The 22,035-nt window shown below is 38.9% G+C and overlaps 2 protein-coding genes across 2 annotated transcripts in view; one reads left to right on the top strand and one right to left on the bottom strand.

Annotated features, from left to right (window-relative positions):
- LOC122617181 overlaps window positions 1-21,624 on the top strand; it is a 35,813-nt gene extending 14,189 nt beyond the window's left edge. The window contains 11 exon segments of the mRNA XM_043792912.1: window positions 1,230-1,531; window positions 1,904-2,224; window positions 2,287-2,458; window positions 2,523-2,633; window positions 2,694-2,723; window positions 5,444-5,515; window positions 11,210-11,215; window positions 14,994-15,080; window positions 15,752-15,946; window positions 16,008-16,100; window positions 16,168-21,624. Of these exon segments, the coding sequence (XP_043648847.1) occupies window positions 1,230-1,531; window positions 1,904-2,224; window positions 2,287-2,458; window positions 2,523-2,633; window positions 2,694-2,723; window positions 5,444-5,515; window positions 11,210-11,215; window positions 14,994-15,080; window positions 15,752-15,946; window positions 16,008-16,100; window positions 16,168-17,118 (2,340 nt within the window). The 3' untranslated portion in view covers window positions 17,119-21,624.
- LOC122617182 lies at window positions 5,746-9,927 on the bottom strand. The gene is made up of 2 exons (XM_043792913.1): window positions 9,792-9,927; window positions 5,746-6,121 (listed from the first exon to the last, which is right to left on the bottom strand). The coding sequence occupies exon 2, from the start codon at window positions 6,103-6,105 to the stop codon at window positions 5,869-5,871; it is 237 nt and encodes a 78-aa protein (XP_043648848.1). The 5' UTR covers window positions 6,106-6,121; window positions 9,792-9,927; the 3' UTR covers window positions 5,746-5,868.
- Window positions 21,625-22,035: the final 411 nt, after the last annotated feature.

The raw sequence follows: 22,035 nt of genomic DNA, 5'->3' as shown, positions 1-22,035 counted from the left end.
TTTGGTTTGGCACTAGATTGGCACATGCTGTGCCATTTCTCACGCTTTTGAGCAATTTAAACTTTAACCGATTTCGACAGAACTTGTTTGGGAACCCACACAACCACGAAACATAAATATAAATGCAAATAGATGTATATTATATATATATATATATATATATATACCCCATTCCTAATATCGATTGCTGTCTGCTTTGAGCGATTTTCCGTAGTTGTTTCCTACAAGTATATAAATCTTTATGCACACGATACAGTTTTGTATGAATATTACTAAACCAAATACGAACATATATTTGAGAAAACCATGAAAATAAAATCAATAATACACTAATACAAATATACACTGAGAAAAAATTGGCAATAGATTAGTCGCATTTTGTATCAGAATTTTTTAAGTACATTTTACATTGGTTTATTGCTCTTTATTTACACACTTTTAGTTGGTAGTTTCTGTTGACCGACTGAAAGGACTGACATTTCTGCAAACATGTTAGAGAGCTCGCATTTTATAAATTCAAGATTCCATAAGCTGCCACACATCCTTTTAAGTAGAAAACAGAGCGGAAAATCATTTCACAACTTATTTACATCCTTGCTGGATGTCAAAGAATTCAACCACAAATTCGTGTGATGCTGCACTTCAGTTTGATATAATCCTTATACATTTATTAAAAATAAGTGCAACTGGGTGAAAAGCCCACCACAAACCGAGAAATTAGGACTTTAACCGAAACTGGCAGCCCCCGAAAAGCAGACAACACCTGTGAGGATTCACAGACCAATTTGCACAAAGCACCCGCACCATAGCCCCCTTTCGCCATGGACCAACACAACTTTGCACATTCTCACATTAGTTTTTTGGTCAGAAACAATTAAAATAATGACAGCAAATTGTGGCAAGCTTCACGGAGAACGGACAACAAAATCGGACCGCAAAAGCCCGCCGACAAAATGAAAGTCAGGCGAATTTTTGGGTGGCATTTCCAGTAACGAACACGCCCACAGTAAAAGTTAATTAATAATATCGGAATATTCCGGCAGCACGATACGTACACACGTTTTTGTCCAAGCAATTGGCGAATTTTCCATATAATTTTGTTCATTTTCATTTAGTCTTTTGCTCCATTTTCCCACTCTCTCTCTTCTCTTGTTGGTTCGTTCCTTTCTGCTCGCATCTGTCCTCTCTTTTTTGTGTCTCTTCTATTGCCACATTTTTTCTTAACGCAGAGATGTGTGCAGATATTGAAATCGTCACGTCAAATCAGTATGACGGTCCGAGCGCCGCCCACGCTGAACTCGACCGCCCCGCTCCACGGCTTCGGTCCGCCCTCCCGCGATCCCATGTACGCGTCGATGGCTCCCCCCCTGCACCCACAGAACCAGGCGGCAGCGGCAGCAGCGGCGGCGGCGGCGGCGGCCTCCGGGGCGGGTCTGCCCTTCCGCCAGACCTGCTCCTGGATGGACCGCCACGGACGACCCGCCTCCCCGCCCATGGAGTACGGGGGCAGGCGCAGCGAGCGAAGGGATCGGTGAGTATATATATAAATATATAGAAGTCGTAATAAACATTTATAAGTCGTAAATATCTACAAATAAGAAGACCCTTTTACAAAGAAGATTAAAGCAGCAAGCTGAGATGAAACAATGACCTTTTATACCACCTAAAGATCGAATAAGTTAACTTATAGAATAATATTCTATAACTTGTTTGAGATGTTCAGTACTATTAGATTAGATTCATGATCTTGAACTAAAAGCTACTCCTTTTTACATATTAACAAATACTTATACGTTTAGAAACCGGGTATATAGGGTATAACTTTGAAAGTGTGGCCTTTTTTTTTAAAAGAATGTAGTTGTTAGTTACCATCTTAACATCTCAACATAACCATACCCTTTAGAATACGTCGTGTGGAGCTGCTGATCGAGCCGGGTCAGTCTCTGGGACTGATGATCCGCGGCGGTGTGGAGTACGGCCTGGGGATCTTTGTCACCGGCGTGGATAAGGACAGCGTGGCGGACCGATCCGGACTGATGATTGGCGACGAGATCCTCGAGGTCAATGGGCAGTCCTTTCTCGATGTGACGCACGACGAGGCGGTGGGTCAGCTGAAGTACCACAAGCGCATGTCGCTGGTGATACGTGACGTGGGCAAGGTGCCCCACTCCTGCACCTCCATCGAGATGGAGCCCTGGGACGCCTACAGTCCAACGGGCACACGGTGCGTCTAGACATTTTTAAAGTCTGCATTCGATTCTATAAGATAGACCTTTGGCCTTACAGAGCACGCCGAAAAGGTCAAATTGCGACCATGGTGGAGGAGAAGGCGCGCTCTCTGCTGCCCCGTCATCACTTTGCAAGCCTTTCCTACTATATTGCGGAATATAGTGCGAAAGCAATGACCATAGATGCCTTTGTTGCCGTCTTGTTAGAGATGTTAGATACGTACGAAAAGGTGAGTGTTTAAAGGGGAATCAGGAGAAACTAATATAAATATATATATAATTTTCCCATTTCAGCACACGCTAGTGACGGAAATACGGGAATTAGTTTTCCCCGAGGATCGCACGCGATACGATGAGCTCGTCTATCGCAGAGAACGCGATCCTTATAGCGTGGATAGGCATAGGGTAAGCCCCACGATCTCCATACCCTGTTAACCTCTATGTAAACTTTATAATCTTTTACAGCGTAAGGGAGACCCCGCCCGTGATTTGCCGGTAAGCTTTTTAGAAGATTTATTCTACGACACAGACACAATATATACTTAGTTAAGAGGGAGACACTTCTATATCCCAAAAATACACACTACGCATGTTCAGCCAAATAAACTCTAACTATACTTTGACTACTGTTCAACCGGTCTACTGTCTACTATTCGTCTATATATCTACTCTACTACCTATACTATACTCTATATCTTACACAAAGTGTTTATTGTTTAGTATATCTTTCTCTTCTTGCTGTTGTCGTTGTTAACTGTTGTCACTGTATGTTTGTAACTTTTACTTTAACTTATTTGTTCCAACTGTAGAAAAATACAAATAACACTCGACAAAAGAAAATCAAAACAAAACTTGTAGTTTAATTGTTGAACGAGATACACTTGATACTTTCTATAGCGACCCAACTCTAAACCTGTTATTGCTTCTTTCATTTCCCAAAAATTGCATGCAATTTTCCTTTACTTACTTTCGAGAAAGCTTTCAGAAACTCGCTTACATCTGATTCGGCCCTTTGCAACTAAAATTGCATTTCAAAACAGAAACAATCAAATCGAATGTCAATTTTTCCAAACAATAGACACATACATACAACTTTACTCTACATTGTAGTGGCGAAGTTTCTACATATTTTATAGAAATAAGAAGAGGATCGTTTGTAAAATGATGTAATTTAAGTAAAAATCAAATCGGAAATCCAATGAAATTTAACTATTTTCAAAAGTGCAGTTGACTCGCAATGAGCCAAACTGTCGTTGTACATACGGAACACAGAAGATGGGGTATGCCAAAGCTCAGCCTAATAGTAATCCTTAGATTTAGTACACTAATTAGGTAATAAAATTATTGTATAATATCAAATTGATCTCATGTAATCCCACGTTAAAAGTGCACTTAAAATGGATAACCAAGAAACCACAACAGTCACCACGAATCAGCACCAATATAAAATACCAATCAATTTAATTACCGATCGAAGTACAAATGCACTCCCAATCACTCTATCTCTGTCGCTCTACATTAGACGCTATCTCTGCCTCGCTCTCTCTTCATCTGTCTGTCTCTGTCTATGCTCGGTAGAATTCTACGAAAGCCTAGATTAGAGCCCCTCTCACTCTCACTCTCACTCACTGTCAAACCTTTCAGCTGTCACTGTCTCACTCGCAAATCGTATGCAAACCAAATCGTTCGTTTCGCTCCATTCCGTACCATTCCGTTCCGCTCGCCAACAGGTAACAGCCGACGATTTGGAAATCATAGCCGCCACCGGACGGAGTCCTTCGTCGGACTCGGGCCTGGGCATGACCGTAACGGATATACACAAACGGTACCTAGCCACTTACCTCTAATCCATGTAATCCCATTTCCCAAAAGATCCCTTCCCAAACAGTGTTGGTAAGGGTAGTAGTAGTTTAGAGAAGAATCACAAAGGCTTATCCAACATTAGCATAGTGTGCAGGTGCAAGGTAAAGAACTCGAACTTTGCTAACAGCTTTTAGAACTTAAAATGCTTTCATCAAAAATCGGAATTATAAATTTGTAAGAATTAGCATTGTGTGAATTCAATAAATAATATACCTTTTTTTTATTAGCAAAGAAGTCATGTAGATATATAGGTAGACAATACTATCTAGGGATTTCCCAACACTGACCCCGAACCACCCACAACCTCCCATCGAAACAGTTAACTGACCTGTGTATATGTATACGCTAGACCCGCACTACAGTTGCCCCATCGGCCCATGTCGGCGGGACCCATACTGCATCGCTCACAGCCAGCATCACATTATCAGACAGCCAGCAACCTGTCCTCATCATCATTGTCGCCTCCACAACAACAACAGCCACAACAACAACAGCAGCAGCAACACTATCCACCCCACCATGCCTCATTGCGTCATCTGGGCGGAATCGGCGGCAACGTGGGATCCGGTGGTCGTCATCATCAGTATCCGCTGGGACCAAGTCAATTGAAATTCAAGCAGACCAAACACAATCAGCAACAGGTCAGGACCGAAGCGAGTCGCGCGAATAGGGTAGCAAGCTGAAAAAGTTATATATATATACAGATATATATTGCCACCACTTAAAGTCTACGTTCACTGTTTCGCAAGCTGTTCTATTCTGAAAACTTTAAATCTCTCAAAGATTCCTACCTCGAAACATTCGTATTTAGGCTCTCTGATGAAAATTACTTGATGAGTCTTCTGAGAAAGTTTCCTCTTTATTTTCTAAATATATTTTTTGGCACCGAAATCTATCAATATGCTGTATTTTATGTTTTTCTAAGCTTTGATTAAAAAAAATTGACATTCGGCTGGTAACATCGCCGAGTTTCGAGATCTCCAGCTCTCGTCTGTCTGTTGTATATGTTTTATCTTATTTTGTATCTTTAGTGGTTTTATCTGTCTCTCTGTCTAACTACTTTTTGTATCTTTGTCTCTCGTTGTGTGTAACGTCTATTGTCGTTTTTTTATACGTTTGAATCTTTTTCCATGTTTGTCCAACTGCTCAATGTGGTTGATGTTTGCGTTTTTGTCTCTGTTTCCGGTTATGTTGTACTTCCTTATTAAATGTTGTCCAATTGGCTATTGAGTGTTGTAATACTGTCGCAATAAGTCGCATTTAGACCAGTGCCAAACCGAATTGGTCGTCGAGCTGTGAAGCACATAAGCCGCTGAAAAATGTATCTTGTAAATTCTTTTATCCCGGCTTAGGAATACGGCTGTGATGAGCACAGAACTCGCCGGGGCAGCGAAACCCTTTTACCGGAATACGAACCAGATGCGGTGAGTAAGCGCGACGATCGCGATTTTGTCGTAGGATCTGATATCTCTGGGGATTAAATATAATATTTTATAAATAGTAGAGCCACAGATTAACCACATGGTTCCAAGTAACACTCTCAAATAATCCATTTGCTCATGCCATGAAGTTTCCTATCATGATCAGCACACTTTATAAACCCGCCTTATATTAAAACTCCATTTTTGTATACTTTAATTCTTTGTATCTGCAACTGTATCTGTATCTGTATCTATCGTATGTTAACTAAGCTAACATCTAGACTTAAGCACTATCCTAAGTAGGTATCGTATATTATGTGGGCTATGTGTGCCCAGCCAGTGAGTGTGGGTGCTTCTCACATCTTGTCGTGCATGGAGGAGCCCTCGGCCACCATGGGCAGATGGTAATCGCGCGGCGGCGTAAAGGGTCGCACAAAGTGTCGCCACTGACGGTGGTGCAGGGGCGGGGGCGGCTGGATGGGAGTGGCACCGCCGGCTGTCACCGCATGATGGTGCTGCTGATGGCAACTGTTGGGCTCAAATTTCGGGCGTGGTATGCGCAACTGTTTGATCTCCGTCAAATAGGACTCCATGTTGTTCGCCAGTCGCCTGTTGATGTTTGATTTGTTTAAATGATTTGTTGGTCTTTGGCAAAGTTGCAATCAGTGTGGAGTGGACTTTGTTTAAGGGTTTGACGTTGCACTCGTTGGGAAAAGTCAGGAAAAGTAAATAGAGGGAAGGGCTTTTTTAGTCCCCCCCCCAGAAAATTCAATTTAACTAACAGATTATGCTGATAAATTGAAGAGTATTATTAAAAGTTAATAAATCATAGCTAAGCTCGAGGTTATTGAAGTTTACAGCCTTTAATATTTGATATTAATGAGAAGAAGTTCCTTTCAATATTAAGTAGAACTTTTAAAACATAAAGCTTTGTAGTAAAAATTGTTTTAGATTTATATTTGGAGGAGACTTTAGACTTTCAAAAGATTCAAGAATGTGATTGCAAAGACAACGCTGTTAAAACTTCGCTAGCGGTAATAAAAAAGTATTTTTATGTGCAGCGAACTTCACTTATGCACTTAACTTCTTATTTGAGTTAGAGCGAACAGACGAGCTCCTCAATCTTTTGACGAATGTTTCCCCTGTGAGCAAACTTCACTACTTGTTGAGTAAGTGCGGCAAAAGTGAAAGTAAAACCACCGCCAAAACCCCAATGTATGTATGGTGCTAGTATGTGTGTTCGGCTAGAAGACAAGACAAGAAAATTGCAATAATTTCCGCAAAAGGCGTTCAACCGTATCACATGCAGACAGTCAAGTTCAGGGCAGGATTTTGGATTTCAGTTCGCAAGAAATTGATTTCGATGGCTGTGTGGCAGCGGGGAAATGAGTAGCTAAACGGCTTGCGATCCGCTTGCTTAGCCCTGTTTACACAGCTGACACCATTTGGGCCGGCTTGACCGACCGATGAACGATGGCCAATGGACTGCTGTACTGGCGGACTGGCGGACTGAAAGACTGGATGACTAGAGGACGGACCCAGAGCCAGACGGCAGCCAGCAGCCAGCAGCTGAGTAACCAGTTTGATTTCAACTACAACTGACAAACAACTTTTTGTTGGATGTCGCTTGTCTGGCTTATGGGACACTCACTTTTTTGAAATTACAGGGAATCGACGGACGAATCGGGGTTCGAAATCGAGGTGGGGAGACGGGGGAGATGGGGAGTTTGGGGCCAGAGCAACGGCCAAGACCAAAAGCCCGAAGTGGGTCATTAGAGAAATGTACTAAATAAGGTACAAAACTTTGTCAAGAGCAAGACGTAAATGGAAAGTAAATTGTTGTAGCTGCAAGTTTTTGACCCAAAAGCCAGTAGTAGAGGGAATGAAGAAGTTGTTGTTTGTAGTGTAAATAAACCATTTGGATGCGTAGCGAAAACCAGTCAGAAGCTGACTGAACATCAAAACAAAAACAAAAACAAAAACAAACCCAAATCCGGTCTACGAATTCAATGGGTGTCAAATATAATTATGAGATTGAGCCCAGTTGGTAAACTGTCAGTTTGAAGACATGTCTGTCAATAGAGAACACACTCTTGCCTCTTACCCATCATAATGAGAACCTTAATTGTGGCGAGGGGGAGGTGGGCAGAGGGAGGTGCGAAGTCTTGAATCTTGATTAACCGTTATGACAAACTCTTTTACGTCTATCCATTACGTTGTTGTTTTAGCAATCCGGACAGCCCGTCATCTTTTGACATTATTAATTATACTTGACTGGGCTCCCCGGGTGCTAGCTAATTATGCTACCTTTTAAATGCTCTTTAAAAATTTTCCTTAGCCTAGGGAAGCATTTCAAAGAATTAATATGTTTCGGTTTAAGTTGTTAAAACTGAAAATATTGTTTATCAATTATAAAAATTAATATGGACTGTATTTGGCAAGCAAAGTGTACAAATCAAAATTTGTTAATGACTAATAGCAATATCCGAAATCTTCGCCGCCTTGCGACATTATCGTTAATTGCATTCGATATCTTTTGACAGGTGACAGTTTTGCGAGCCCCAATAGTATTTGAATTTAAAAAACCATAATTTGTTCGACCTTGCAATGGCATTAATGAAATCCCGCTTTACTACTGAATCGCGTTCGGAAACTCCATCGATTTGGTTGACCAACCAGTGCTGAACTCGCATCGCCCCCACCCTCCTCTGCGGCGTATCTAATGACAAAGAGGTGCCCCCATCCAAGTCCCCCATTCCGTACCCCTCCCACAGTTCCCCAAATCACCCAGACTCCGAGTGAACAACGAGGTCAATGGCATGTGCTTTGAATGATGATTGCCAGCTTTTCGATGCGAGTTACAGAAATGAGCTACTACATGGCAATAGCTATGGCTAAAAAAACATCATCAAATACGACAACAAATCTACGCTGCAAAAGTTTGCAAAGTCATAAATTTGATTGATTTTGAAATGCTTGCCCTGAGCAGCTTACCAAAAAGACGCAGAAAAAAAAAGAAAAATGATTGAACAAATTGGGATCAAAATTGCCCGAAAATGATGTGCGTAGGGAAAATACAGTTAAATGGGCTGACATCAGGCAATTGACTGAAAGTTTTCATTATTGTGTGGAAAATTCTCTTTCTCCTCTGTGAAAGTTGTGGTTCCCGGTATGAAAAAAAAAAGTTGAAGTTGGAGTTGTTCCTTTGGTTCTGGTGAAATTTTTCTCGTTCTTGTTCCAGTCGGAACCTTTTTTCGTTAACTTTTTTTTAAGTTAAACAAAAGGCGAACATTTAAATTGTTGTCTAATTCACACTATTGTTATGCCAACGATGAAGTCAGACATGCCTGAGATCAGAGTTGAGTTCTGTGTTGTGACACTGGATATGAATAATTGTGTTCACATTTTGGGCTAGCTCATTGACCTATAAAGCAGCTGACAGCTGACCGAATGTCTTGGAATAATTTATCAAATCTCTGGCTCTGGTTTCGACGATCGCCGCTGATGAGAAGTGGGTCAAAGTGGGCCAGAATCGATGGGTTAACCGAAACCGAAACCAATTTTGAAGAACTCATGAAGAGTCGTCTCTTTGTGAGCATCCGGAACAATGTAATATTGCAGCAATCTCCATTAGGTTTCTCCTCGGAAAAGGGTTATTCGTATTTATGCTTTTTGTAATGGAAATTACTTGAGTCAGTTGTCAGTGCCCTTAGGCCCGAAGACACTCTGAAAGGCTGTCCAAAAAGCCATTAAAAGCCTTTCGCTCGTTGGTTCTGTGTTTTTGCACATTTCTACCCAACCATTTTGGCTTTCCCTACAGCTGACAGCCGATGGTTTTTCTGGGTCGAAATGTTTAGCAACTATTTCGCAGTCTTACCACCTAGAATCCCCCCATTTCCGTGTGGCAATTTAATTGCAGAAAGAAAGACAACAAATCAGGCGAAACTGCTGTCTGACTGCGTCTTAACTTCATTCTGGCAATTAAAAAATCAGTAACAAAGGAAATTAGCTGAGTCGAAAAAGGTGAGAAATACAAGTTAATTGAATGCAAAACTCAAAGCAATAAAACAGTTTCGCCTGCCAAAAGGCCCCAGAAACGTATTGCGATGATATAACCAACCACACAGAAGAGCCAGACCAAACTTCTGCTACCATTATTATTATTATTATTTATGCAACAATTTGGCAGCAAACAGAGCGCGAAATGTAACGAAACGCGAGATTTGTCAACTCCACTGGCAACTTGTTTCCCGGCCAATTTAAGCCTCGTAATACGCACTTTTAGCTGCTGCTTGTTGGCCGCACAAATCGGTGTTAACGTATGTATATTCCTATATTCCACCCTCTGATGCCTGGGATTTCAACCTCACGCTCGAAGCGACGACGCGCGACTGAAACTGCAGACTTCTCTGAAGGTAGAGCTGCGGCTGAGTCCATAGTTTCAGCTGAAGCTGCTTCTGCTGCTGCTGCTGCCCGGTTGTAGTTGCTCATGTTGCTGCTTTTGATGTTGCTGCTGTTGTTGCTGCTGCGGCTGCTGCCAAAAGCCAACCAAGTTGACGATGCCCAGCCAGCCGCAGCAGCAGAGTTACTCTTTTTTGGCCAGAGTCGTGGGCAGATGGCAGAGCGTTTGACCAAAGTTTTAAGAGACCTTGTGAACAGCTAAAAATAGTTGAACTTCTGCAAATAACTAACATCTCAAGTCAATTGAGCAGCGAAAACTTGTATAACAAAGTTCTGTAGCAATTGTTTGATGATGGTTGTTCCCCTGAAACAACTCAGTTCTTTATTAGAATAAACATGTTGAGGTAAAGACAATCAACAATCAATAGCTGCCAAACTAATTTAATTAACGCTAATATATATATATATATATATAATAGTACTAGTAATTCTCCGATATTATAAGTCGGATAAGTCGAAATAAGTGAATTTTTATTATTTTATATACCTATATTATATCATATGGTTCCTTCAATAATTTGATTATCTAGATGTATATAGATATATACTGCAAGCATTTGACTTGGCTAGAGCATTTTTGAGTTGGCTTGGCATTTGCATATTTTCCTTCTTGGGGTTTTTATTGTTGCGTTAAGTTTTGCTTTCTTTGACGTTTTGCCACTGAACGTTTTCCCAGTTACTTTTTATGGCCTAGTAATGTAAAAAATTACCCACAGCTACGACAGAAACAATGGCAACCGATTTGATAAACAAAGATTGTCAATATTTATGACTAAAAATTATACTGCAATTATATTGCCTAGATTTATGTACATGCAGTATGGAAGTGCGAGTGTAAGAGTGCGATTTACGCAATGCTCAAACTAGAGTGACAAATAAATAACGTGTATCTGTGGGATACTGCAGCTGCCATAGACTGCAGCTGTGCTGCGTTTTCGGTTTCCATCGGCCACTGATATTTCTTTTCTGTTTCTCTAGTATTTACCAATTGTGTTTTTTGTTTTGCTCGAACATGACATGACGTAAACGGAAAATTTGTCATTTCTGCCGACTGCCTCTGGGCGGCAGTTGATGGCCAGAGGGGCGTGTGCATTTGGCATTGAAAAGAGATGAAGCTCATTAGCAACTAAGCGGCGATAATTAATTTTCCTTTTTTCGGCTTTCCCTCTTCTTCTTTCGCCACCGTTACACGCTGCGTATGCGCAATGGACTGCAAATCGCATTAATGGCGAACAGGAACAGGTAAGCTCGATGTTTTGCTGCATTCGCCGTTTGTTACACTTTCAGCACTTTCCGAAACTATCTTTTCGACACTCACACACACAACAAAATGCCAAAACACACAAAACACATACACCACATATATAAACACTAAATAAATATACATACATACTACGTACATACTTAACAAAGGAAAAACCAATAAGGAAGCAAGCGTAACCAAAGAAAATGCAACGAAACCTCTTGTAAATATTTAGCCCGCTACTCTGTTTTAAGCCATTTCTCTAACTAATTTCGCCGCCGGTGATTCGTGTGCATAATTTTCCAAATGCAAGAGGTGGGAACGTGGACGTGGGCGTATTGCAGCCCCATGCAACGGAGCTTTTGAGGGGATTACCTCACAAAGTTTTGATATAACCAAAGCTAATTAGCAATTGAACGCGTTTCTGTAGGCGTAGGCATAGATTAATCCGGATTGCTCACTTGTGCAAAGGAAATTCAAATGGAAGCCTAAAAGTATGCTTTCAAAGTATACGCCACATTTCAGCGCAGCCGGCAGCATATGTAGCCAAGCTGGCTTATCAACATGTTGCTAAGCAGCATTGGTTGCACAGAGCTATCGACATAATTTAGAAAGTTCTTTAGTATTTATATATAAAAACAACACATTTGTATCAGTAGCTCCTATAGAAATATATTCAAAAATGTAATATTAACTATAGCTGCAGTAGCAATTGTAAAAATAATTTGATTTAGAAACATAATCAAACCCATATCATGGTTAAGACATTAGGTATTCGATTCCAATAGTAAATCTAAGTAGTTATGGTTCAGTTAAGAAAAGTAACATATAATCTCCCGTATTCTTCTACTTCTTATCCAGTAATGAACTACAAAGTAGCTTGACTAGCGTAATACAAACTATAACCTAGGAACCCCACAAAAAAGACCCACAAAATCCTCCTATTTCTTTCTCTCTTTAAAAACCTAGCACACTGATTTTTCCCCCCTGATTTTCACTCGAGTTTCTCATTTCACCCGGCGCCCTCACCACTTTTGTTATGCCACCATCAGATATCCATTGAACTTAGATCGCTTTTGAGTTCCTGAGATTTCCGTGACCTCTTGTCCCGTACTTCCCGAAATTGTTCTTGTTTGTTCATTTGTGTGCATTTCAGGGCGGCTACTTAGATGGACTGCGTTCACATTTGGGTGGTTTAACACAACGTGTCAAATCATGGTATTGGGGACGACCTCTAGTAAGTGCCAATGTATTTTTCGTTAAACGTTATCAAAACGAAAACAAACCAAAATACCTAATAATAAAACGACACCAGCAACCACAAAATAGAAATTGTGTTCGCAAGTTGAGTGGATTCATTTTTGTCTGCGAAATGTTCTCACAGTCTGCATTTTGTTTTTCTTTTGGAACAGACCTTTCAATTTGCATCTCGTTGCATTCAATTTAGCCTGAACTACTTAGTATTGTTGCTATCACTCTCTCACTCGCTCTCTATCTCTCTCTCTATCTCTCTGTAACTCTGTCTCTCTCTATTAACTAACTTAAATAACTTAACCGTTTTTGAATGTGCATTGCAACGAAAGCCACTGCAAGTGCCATTAAATAACAAAATTAAAAGATTAATTTTTATTGAATTCGGTTGCATATCCAGCATTTTGTGTTGTATTCGTAGGAAGTGTAATTTAGTTTTGTGCTCTCATTCCAAATCAAATTTTGCTTGACCCACAAGTTAACCAACATTATTTTCCATTGTGTTTCATTTTGTTTCGATTTATTTTATTTTTCGTGGCGCACTCGAAAACGTTTCATATAGATTTCCTTAGTCTCTTTTTGTAAAGTAATTGTCAATGTAAGTATCTTAAAACAAAAGCTAAACAAGACACAAGACTAAAAAGCCAACAATGCATTTAAAGGCAAAAGGTCAAGCCTTCAAGACAAAAAACGAACAAAAGTGAAAACTAAAAAGAAAGCTAAAAAACCAAAAAAAAAAAAATACAGAAAAGAAAAGCTTGAAAAATACATTTGCACATTTACGCATGAGTCACCCCGATTTCTAAACACACGCAAATATCAAATACCAATTTCAGTTCAGCATCAAATAAATTGGTCTTGGTTCACCGCCAGCCATGATTCACCAATAATTCACCACTCACACATTCGATTTGTAGTGTTCTTACCATTCCTTTTCATTTGCCCTGTAATTAGTGTAAATCCCGATTTATGTTGGCCTTTGTTTTAGCTGCTGCTCCCTAAACACACACACAGTAACACACACAGTAACACACACGCACCCAAATCCTAGTTGTAGTTGGCAGCTCTTAGTCCTGTAATATACTCGTAAGTTGAAGTTGAAGTTTTAGTTAGCGCTACATTTGGCCCCACCTAGTCCGACTTAGTCTAGCTACCGAAATCTAAGTGTCCTAGTTGCCAAATCTAAATATTAGCTTTTATCCATAGATTGTATAATTACTGTATAGTTGCATAGCCTTAAACTGCACCAACTCAATGACAAACACAACTACAGCCACAACCCGGCCACACAGACAAATTCCACAGAAACGCACACAGCACTCGCATACTCATAATTGCACTTTGACCTCGGCTTTGATTAAGATTCTATTTAGGTGGAAAGCCGATTAGTCTTCATTGACTCAATCACATCCATCATTTCGTGCCTATAGTGCTCAAAACAGAATGGTACGAGTTAAGTGTTGATTATCAAGGTCCTTTCGACACCGAAAAATATCTGAAGTCGTCTACGATTGCCAACTTGTATGGCGAGTTTGAAAATGTGGAAAATATTTATTTTATTTGTTCCCAGTTTTATAAATATAATGTTATTTTTCCATTCATGGATAAATTGGTTTAATGTTTGCTAAAAAAAATTATTTCAATTTCATGAGTTCGTATTCCGAAAGAAGAAGAAGCATAACAGAGTCATTCATTGATTTCCATACAAAGAACGAAGACTACTTCATGTGTTTTTAGTATTCTTACTATTTTGTGCCTTCGATTTCCGATTAAAGACAAACTGCACTCTGCAGTGACAAACTGAAAAAACCACTGCCAAGCCAATCAAGCAATCAAGCTTACATCGACGGATAATCCAATATGGTTAAAGGTAACCAAAAAATCGCAAGCGAAAAGGAAAAATAGATGAAAACTCTGCAATTCAAAGCAAGTCAGTTGGGCTCAGCTCAGCTCAGTTTAGTTCAGTTCAATTCAGTTCAGTTCACTTCGGATGCCAATCGATATCCACAATCTCCGACTGTCACCATCTCTATCTCTGTCTGAAGCACGCTTTGGCATATGCTGACCCACCGAAAACACCCATCCACCGACCCGAAAACAACCCCACCACTCAATTTAACCCACCGTATAGTCAAATGTCATACTTTATTCAATTAAACTTCTATCTGTATGTTTGAAAGTGAGCGAGTACCAAAGCAAACAGCAAACACTTTCCAAAGCGTCTTCAATCAAGAACTTTAAATATTATATATTCTAACCATATAACACACGCAACCAATACAGTCTACCAAGAAATCTACAACGTTTTTTAATCTCTACTACAAGCAACTACAACGAATTCTTATGCAAATATCTCTACTATTTTCATTTTACATTCAACTTATTGTACGACCAAAAATCAATCAAATGTTTGCTCACTATGCAACACCCAAAAAATACAAACCAATTCATTGCCAAAATACATTGTGGCCACATATTCGCAAAACGAAAATCGAAACCGAAACCGAAACTAAATTAAATGAATAGGAGTTGGCCACAAAACTCTCAAGAAGTTTCGATATGAAGGAAGAAGGCGGCACATTGCTGGGCGATAAAGGTGTACGAAGGCATCAGGTGAGTGCTACTCGAAAAAAATAGTGCAAGCACACTACAATTATCAGATATCTACAAATAATAACTGAATACAGCACTTGAATGCCAACAAGAGAAACCAATATAACCAATAAGTTTCAGCTCGAAATTAACAGCGTTAATATCTTATCATAAGACTTTCGTCGGTTTTTCTATTAAATTCTATACAATTCGGTCACCCCAGAACATTTCATGATTCATTCCAAACAAAACAACACACAAAAGTTTCTACTTTCTATCTCTCTAGTTCTCTTTATCCAACTCCAAATTAAACAGCAACTGTACCATTGAATATTTTTAACTAGCAATATACTCGTACTATGTAAATTTGAATTGGCCTACCTTTTCATAGCTTGAACCGTTTCCTATTGTTTGAACCACACGTAAATATGTACAAGAACCCAAAACAATATACTCGTATACAAATTCCTTGAATAAACCAATTGTTCAATTGCTTGCCTTTACCAAATCACAGAATCTATTTTATCAGCTTGAACCAAGTTACTTTTAATCAAACCAATACACGATTTGAACTGTAAGCTAATCTTAGATGTAAAGCCAATGGAATATTTTTGATCCAGCCGGGGAAACCTACTGAAATCTTTCATCTAGCCTAAAGTTGTTTCACCAATTTTGGCGTATTTATTTTTCAGTCCATGCAGCGTCTGTCAGCGGAGCAGAATGGTGGTTCAACGACTGAACAAACACATGAACACAATCCAAACGTCGTACCTGATCATAGAGGCAACTTACACATTACAGTTAAGAAAACCAAACCAATTTTAGGTATTGCTATCGAAGGTGGTGCTAATACAAAACACCCGCTCCCTAGGATAATCAATATCCATGTAAGTGTGCAATATCATAGATCATAAAATGACTTTTGAGACTCAAATGCTTGGCCAACAGGAAAATGGTGCAGCATTTGAAGCGGGCGGCCTCGAAGTCGGGCAACTCATCCTGGAGGTGGATGGAACCAAAGTGGAGGGTCTACACCATCAGGTAAACCACATGAAATGTTAGCCCCCTATTGGAGTTATTAATATGATGATTTTATTTGATTTTCCAGGAGGTTGCGCGACTAATAGCCGAATGCTTTGCTAATCGTGAAAAGGCTGAAATAACCTTCTTAGTTGTCGAAGCAAAAAAATCAAATTTGGAACCGAAGCCGACGGCGCTGATATTTTTAGAAGCCTAACATTTGCTTGCCCTGCCGGCCAGTGACCCATTGGAACGACAAAAACTCGAGTTCCTCTACGAATGGGGCATCGATTTAACAGAGACGCCAAAACCAATGCCAACACCAATACCGCTAACGAAAGCCAAGAATCCGCCGCCACTGCCCCATGAGATGCACAACAACATCAACAGCCAGTATGGTAGCAGTGCGGCGCTCAGCAATCATCAACCTCATCAGCATCCGCATACGCATCCACATCCCCAGCAGCATCACCAGCAGCAGCAGCATCAGCAGCAGCAACATTCAAACACAAAAACAGCCAACACGAACAACAACAACACACAACAAGCAACACCAACAACGGGAACGGGAGCAGCAACAACTGCCAGCAAACAACAACAGCAACCGGGAAACACCACCAACACACCAACGAAGGCGTCGCGTGAGGCAACTCCAACAAGGGAGCAGCATCAGCAGCATGCCACGCCCACACGCGAGCACCAGCAGCAAACGCCCACGCGACAGCAGCAACTGCAACGCGAACAGCAGCAGCAACACCATCGCGATAGGCAGCAGCATTTTCGCGAACAACGCGAACAACGCGAGCGGGAGTACCAACACGAACATGAACACGAACAACACCACCAACACCAACACCATCACCATCGTGAACACCACGAGCAACACCAACACCAACATCAACACCAACAACCACACCAACACCAACAACACCCCCACCACCAGCATCATCATCAATACTCATCCGGATCACAGCAGCAACACCAACGCTACAGCAGCAGCAACAACTACAAATCTCATAATAATTCCGTTTACCAGTAAGGAGAAACCGAATGCAATTCCAGCAATTGGAGCAACAATAACAATTTTTTGGATACATTCTTTCAAAACTGCTACAGCAATTCGATCAGTAAACAGTTTAATTGTGCTACCTTTGTTGAAACAACCGCAAAATCCTCGCCCCTCATGCACGCCTCTTTCTACACTGAACACAACGCGCTTGACAGAATAGACGAAAATTACCCCAAAAATTCCCTGGCTACATCCGAATACTATTGAGTTATATGGCTCACCATATATATCGCTTGACTAGGCCCTTCTAGAAATGTGTTAATTTGTTGTAGCTGAAGAGATGCTCTGACCAAAAAAAAAATATACATATGATTTAAGAATGTTAAGTCTATAAGGCTTACCCCAGTAAAAATCAATATTTTTTCTTATTGCATTTCTTTTTGTAACATTAAAACAGTTTCTGGAATATCAAATGCAAAATTTTAACACTGCCAAGGTTAAAGAAAAATGTTGAAAATAAAATAATACAAAAAATATGAGCATCTCTGTCCAACTTGGCTTTCCGTTCTGTAACCATAGTGTAGTATATGGCTCCCCCAGAAAACTGTCTTTATATCTATTGAAACCAAGAACCACTCCGATCCCCAACTAGAATAACCAGAGAGAAGACCTATCCAGACCTTAGGTATCCTGATCCTAAGACCCTCTATTGAACCACGAACCACGCGCTAGTCGAAAAATGTGTAAATCTGTGTAAACTCTAAAACATATTATTGTATGATTATTATTATTATACTATTGATTATCAAGATTAACAAGCGAGCAACGTAGCTTAGACCGTTAGTCATTACTTGTTTGAACTAGTGACAAGACAAGTTTAGGTTCACAAATTACTGTAAGAGCAATGTTATTTGATGATAAACCCACAAAAGCCCCCAAGAAAAGCAACCACAACCGAATAAGGCATACACTAAGAAAATCAAGAGCTTAAAATGTTAAAAATGAACAAGTAAAATATCTAAAAATCCCCTAAACAGTAAGCAAAAATAAAAGTCGATGCAGAGAAAAAATGATGAAACAAGATTTAAGGCACAGGCACTGTAAAATGTAAAAATAACCAGCAAACTAGTAACGAATTGTCGCTTTTGTTAGATTCAAACACACACTAACTAACACACATGAATACACGCATGCACGGCACACACACCAGTACACACACGCATGCATATTGCCAAATTGATTGTATTTACAGCAGCTAATTAAAGAAACGCAAACAAAAATCAACAACAAACAAAAATGAAGCCCACCTAAGCAAAAGATAATTTGTAAAAATTAAAAAATAATCTTAAAATTAAATCACCAACATGTAAAAAGCTATGAATATATATAAATCGAAGCAAGCAGTAGCTATGGCCACAAAAACACTCACACAACACTCAAAAACACTTACAACAGCACCCACTCAGAAATACTTAGCCCAAGAAGCGCATCAATTCTAAATTTTAACCAAGATATCAAATTATATACCCGCAGTGTTGTTAGGTTAATCGGCATTTTCGACGACTGAAATTCTATCAAATTTCGAACACATTTAATTATCGACAACCTTTACAGTTCTACGATTAAATCGATTAATTCGATCAATCTGACAACACCGCAAGGCATATCCCTGTTATTAGTACAACTTAAACTGCACACTGCACAATTTTTGAATGTTTGTTAAATGTTTTGAGGAGCAAAAGGCCCGACGACACCAGGAAAATCCGCTGCAAAATTGTATTCTCCTCACCAACTAACTAGGGACGAAGGACCCTCGCACCCCAAAAACAAACCGATCCCCAAAAACGCAACTCCAACCCAGAAAAAAATGGTAAACGAATTATGATACTGCTAGGGCAGAAGGACCTCTACGTCTGCTCTGCCACTAAACAAAAAAAAAATGCAAAAAAACATTTACGCTGTAGAGACAAGAAGAAATTAACGCTTAAAATTTGAGGTTGATTGGCATTAAGTAAAAGTTAAACGATGTTGAAGCAGGAAGAGCCGAGCCGACAGGGCGCGATCACGAGCAAGTAAATTAAATTATATAACAACTTTACAACTTTAAACGGGCACGACGAACAACCAGCAAGTGCTTACTATAACTTCATACGTATTGTGTAAAATATTAGCAATGAAAAACAAATCCTTTTTATAGATCAAAAACAAAAGAAAACAAAAAACCAACGTATTTTTCGCTCTCTATCCTTCACTTTCGATTAAACGATCTACCTATATCTGTCATTCACTCACTCAATCAACCAATCAATCGATCAGTCAGTCGTTCAGTCAATCGTTTCGGCAAATTTGTTGATTTCGTTTGTTGTGTGTGATAGTGTTTGGAATATGAAATGAAACTTTTGCATGTCACAAGAGCAATTTGTTCGCCCTTAAGTCCCCAAGAAAGTTAACTTTGTGTCTAATGATCTAATGATATGTATAGGGCATGGATCCTATGCCGGGCTTGTTTTAATCATCTCCAAAATCAAATCTCCAAATGGAAAACTAATTCTCTGCTTAACTCTCTCTTATTAACTCTCTTTATGTATGTGTCGTCGTCTGTGTGGAAATTGAATACATATACAAAATTATTACAATTGAAATTGAAATTGAATCCGTTATATGAGGTATTGTACTTGTATTTTTGTTGACTATTATGTAATTAAACGCTTTACTGAATATCAGTTATGTACATTTTTTAGCTAAAACTAAAAATTAAAAACCAAATTCAAGCAAAAAAGCTTATGCTGTTACTTATTGTTAGTGAATTTACCACAAAAACAAACAAAACAAAAAATGAAAACAAAAATCAAGAAAAAAACAAAAAAGTTAAATTTTCAAAAATTTATAGATACAAAAAGAAATCATTTTGCAACGTTCATGCGTGAAGAAAAATATATCAAGGGGATTGCCTTGTGGACGCACTTACGCCTTTGTATATTGCGATACATTTTGATGAGAAGGCTTATCTTAAACTTTGAGAACTACCAGATAAATATCTATTTAATATAACGTATACATGCATACAAGCAACATATAAACATATACCGTATATAAAACGTATGCTAAACTATATCTAAATTGTAAACGACAATGAGAAGCAATTTTAAGCAAAATGAAGAAAACCATTTCAATTTCAACTTCAATACCCCCACATGCAAAAACACACACGGATGATGTAAACCATTTATGTGAATTAATATGTATAGAACTATATTGTATAACTATGATTACAAAACAGCAACAAGGCTATCTATATGCTATGCTAATGAAAGGGTAAACGGCATTTAAACTCATTCAACCAAAAACCAAACAACAGAAACCGCATCACACGGAAATGATAGAAATGAAAGCTTATAAATACCATATAGAACCGTATATGTATCATACCATATAGATCCACAACCATGTACCACGTAAATATCGTATCGTAAATAGCAATAGCAATAGCAGTTAGTTATAGTCAATATGGATAGCTAAACTACCGAATAGCAAAGCCTCAGCCGAAGCAAACTTGTTGTACGATTAAGATTGAGCTAGACTTTTAACCAGAGATAATCCAACTTGTAGATATATCGATATATCACATATAAATATATATGTATGATTGTGTATATTACCGGATAACAAAAGAACTCTTATGATTTCCAGGTCTCGCTTTTGAGTTGATCCTTATTATGAAACCCCCCAACTAATATACATATATCAAGTCCCCAAAATCCTTTAATCAATTCAGACCAGACCACAAGAACAACCAACAACCAACTACAACAAAAACAAACTGTGCCACCTAGTACATAACAAGAAATGGTTATATATCTGTATCTGCTATATAGACACTATACTAAACACATACAATTCAACACGAACTTGTACTATACCTAGATATACTACATATATATGTATAGAGAGAGAGAAGGAAACATTCAATGCTCACTTTTATATTTTTTATCATACATCCTTGAATCGAGAAAGCTATTAACAAAAAAAAAAAGGAAAAGGACGCAGAACGAAGCACCGTAAGAACCACTGAACCACAAAGCAAAACAAAACAAAACAAATTAAATCGAACATAGGAAAATTCTCATGCCCAAAGAACATATATTTATATATAGTGTACAAGTTCTATATGCCTAGATATTCGTTCCATTGCTTTTTAGAGCCAATTTGCTTTGCTTGCGAGACAAAATACCCTGGAAAACCCTAAAAACCGTACCTCCATTCTATTCAGTTCTCTGATCCCGATCCCGATCCCGATCCCGATCCCCATTGAAGATGATAATTAGGAAAGAAAACACCAGGCATAAACGCAAAAGATCGAGCTAAACTAGTGCTTAGTGTTTAATGATAAACAATTCCAATAAAAGTATTTCAGTTGTGTATATTGTAAAGAACAATTATAAATGAACAAATATAAAGTTAAACATTTAAAGAATAATTCAACAAAATTTATTGAAACATTAATAAAAATAATTGTATTTATCAAAATTAATACAAACCAATTTAAGGCATTAGCATAGCAAAAGATAATGGTATACATAAATTGAAATGAAAATGAACACAAAAAGCGCTGATTTAATATTATATTATTAATTATATTATTGCAAACAACAAAGTGAAAAACAAATGATATTGTCCTTGGTATTTACATATACATAAAGAAAACAGCAAAAAAAAAAACAAAAGAAAAATAAAAAGAAAACGTTTTTTTATATAACCGACATAGATCTTTTCCACCGCCGATCTGCGTGGTTTGGGACTGGTTGGGAATGATAAATATGGCTTGAAGGGATACTATTAGAGTCCTGGAACCACTTCTTATAAAGGTACACGCAGTATGACTCTATAGCTAAAAGTAAGTCTATAGCTAAAGTAAATTTACTTTCCAATCAAAGATGTGTTAATGGG

This window comes from Drosophila teissieri, chromosome 3L (assembly GCF_016746235.2).
Source record: "Drosophila teissieri strain GT53w chromosome 3L, Prin_Dtei_1.1, whole genome shotgun sequence".
NCBI lineage: Eukaryota > Metazoa > Arthropoda > Insecta > Diptera > Drosophilidae > Drosophila > Drosophila teissieri.
Note: the sequence above shows the minus strand (reverse complement) of the source record. Positions and strands in the feature narration are given on the sequence as shown.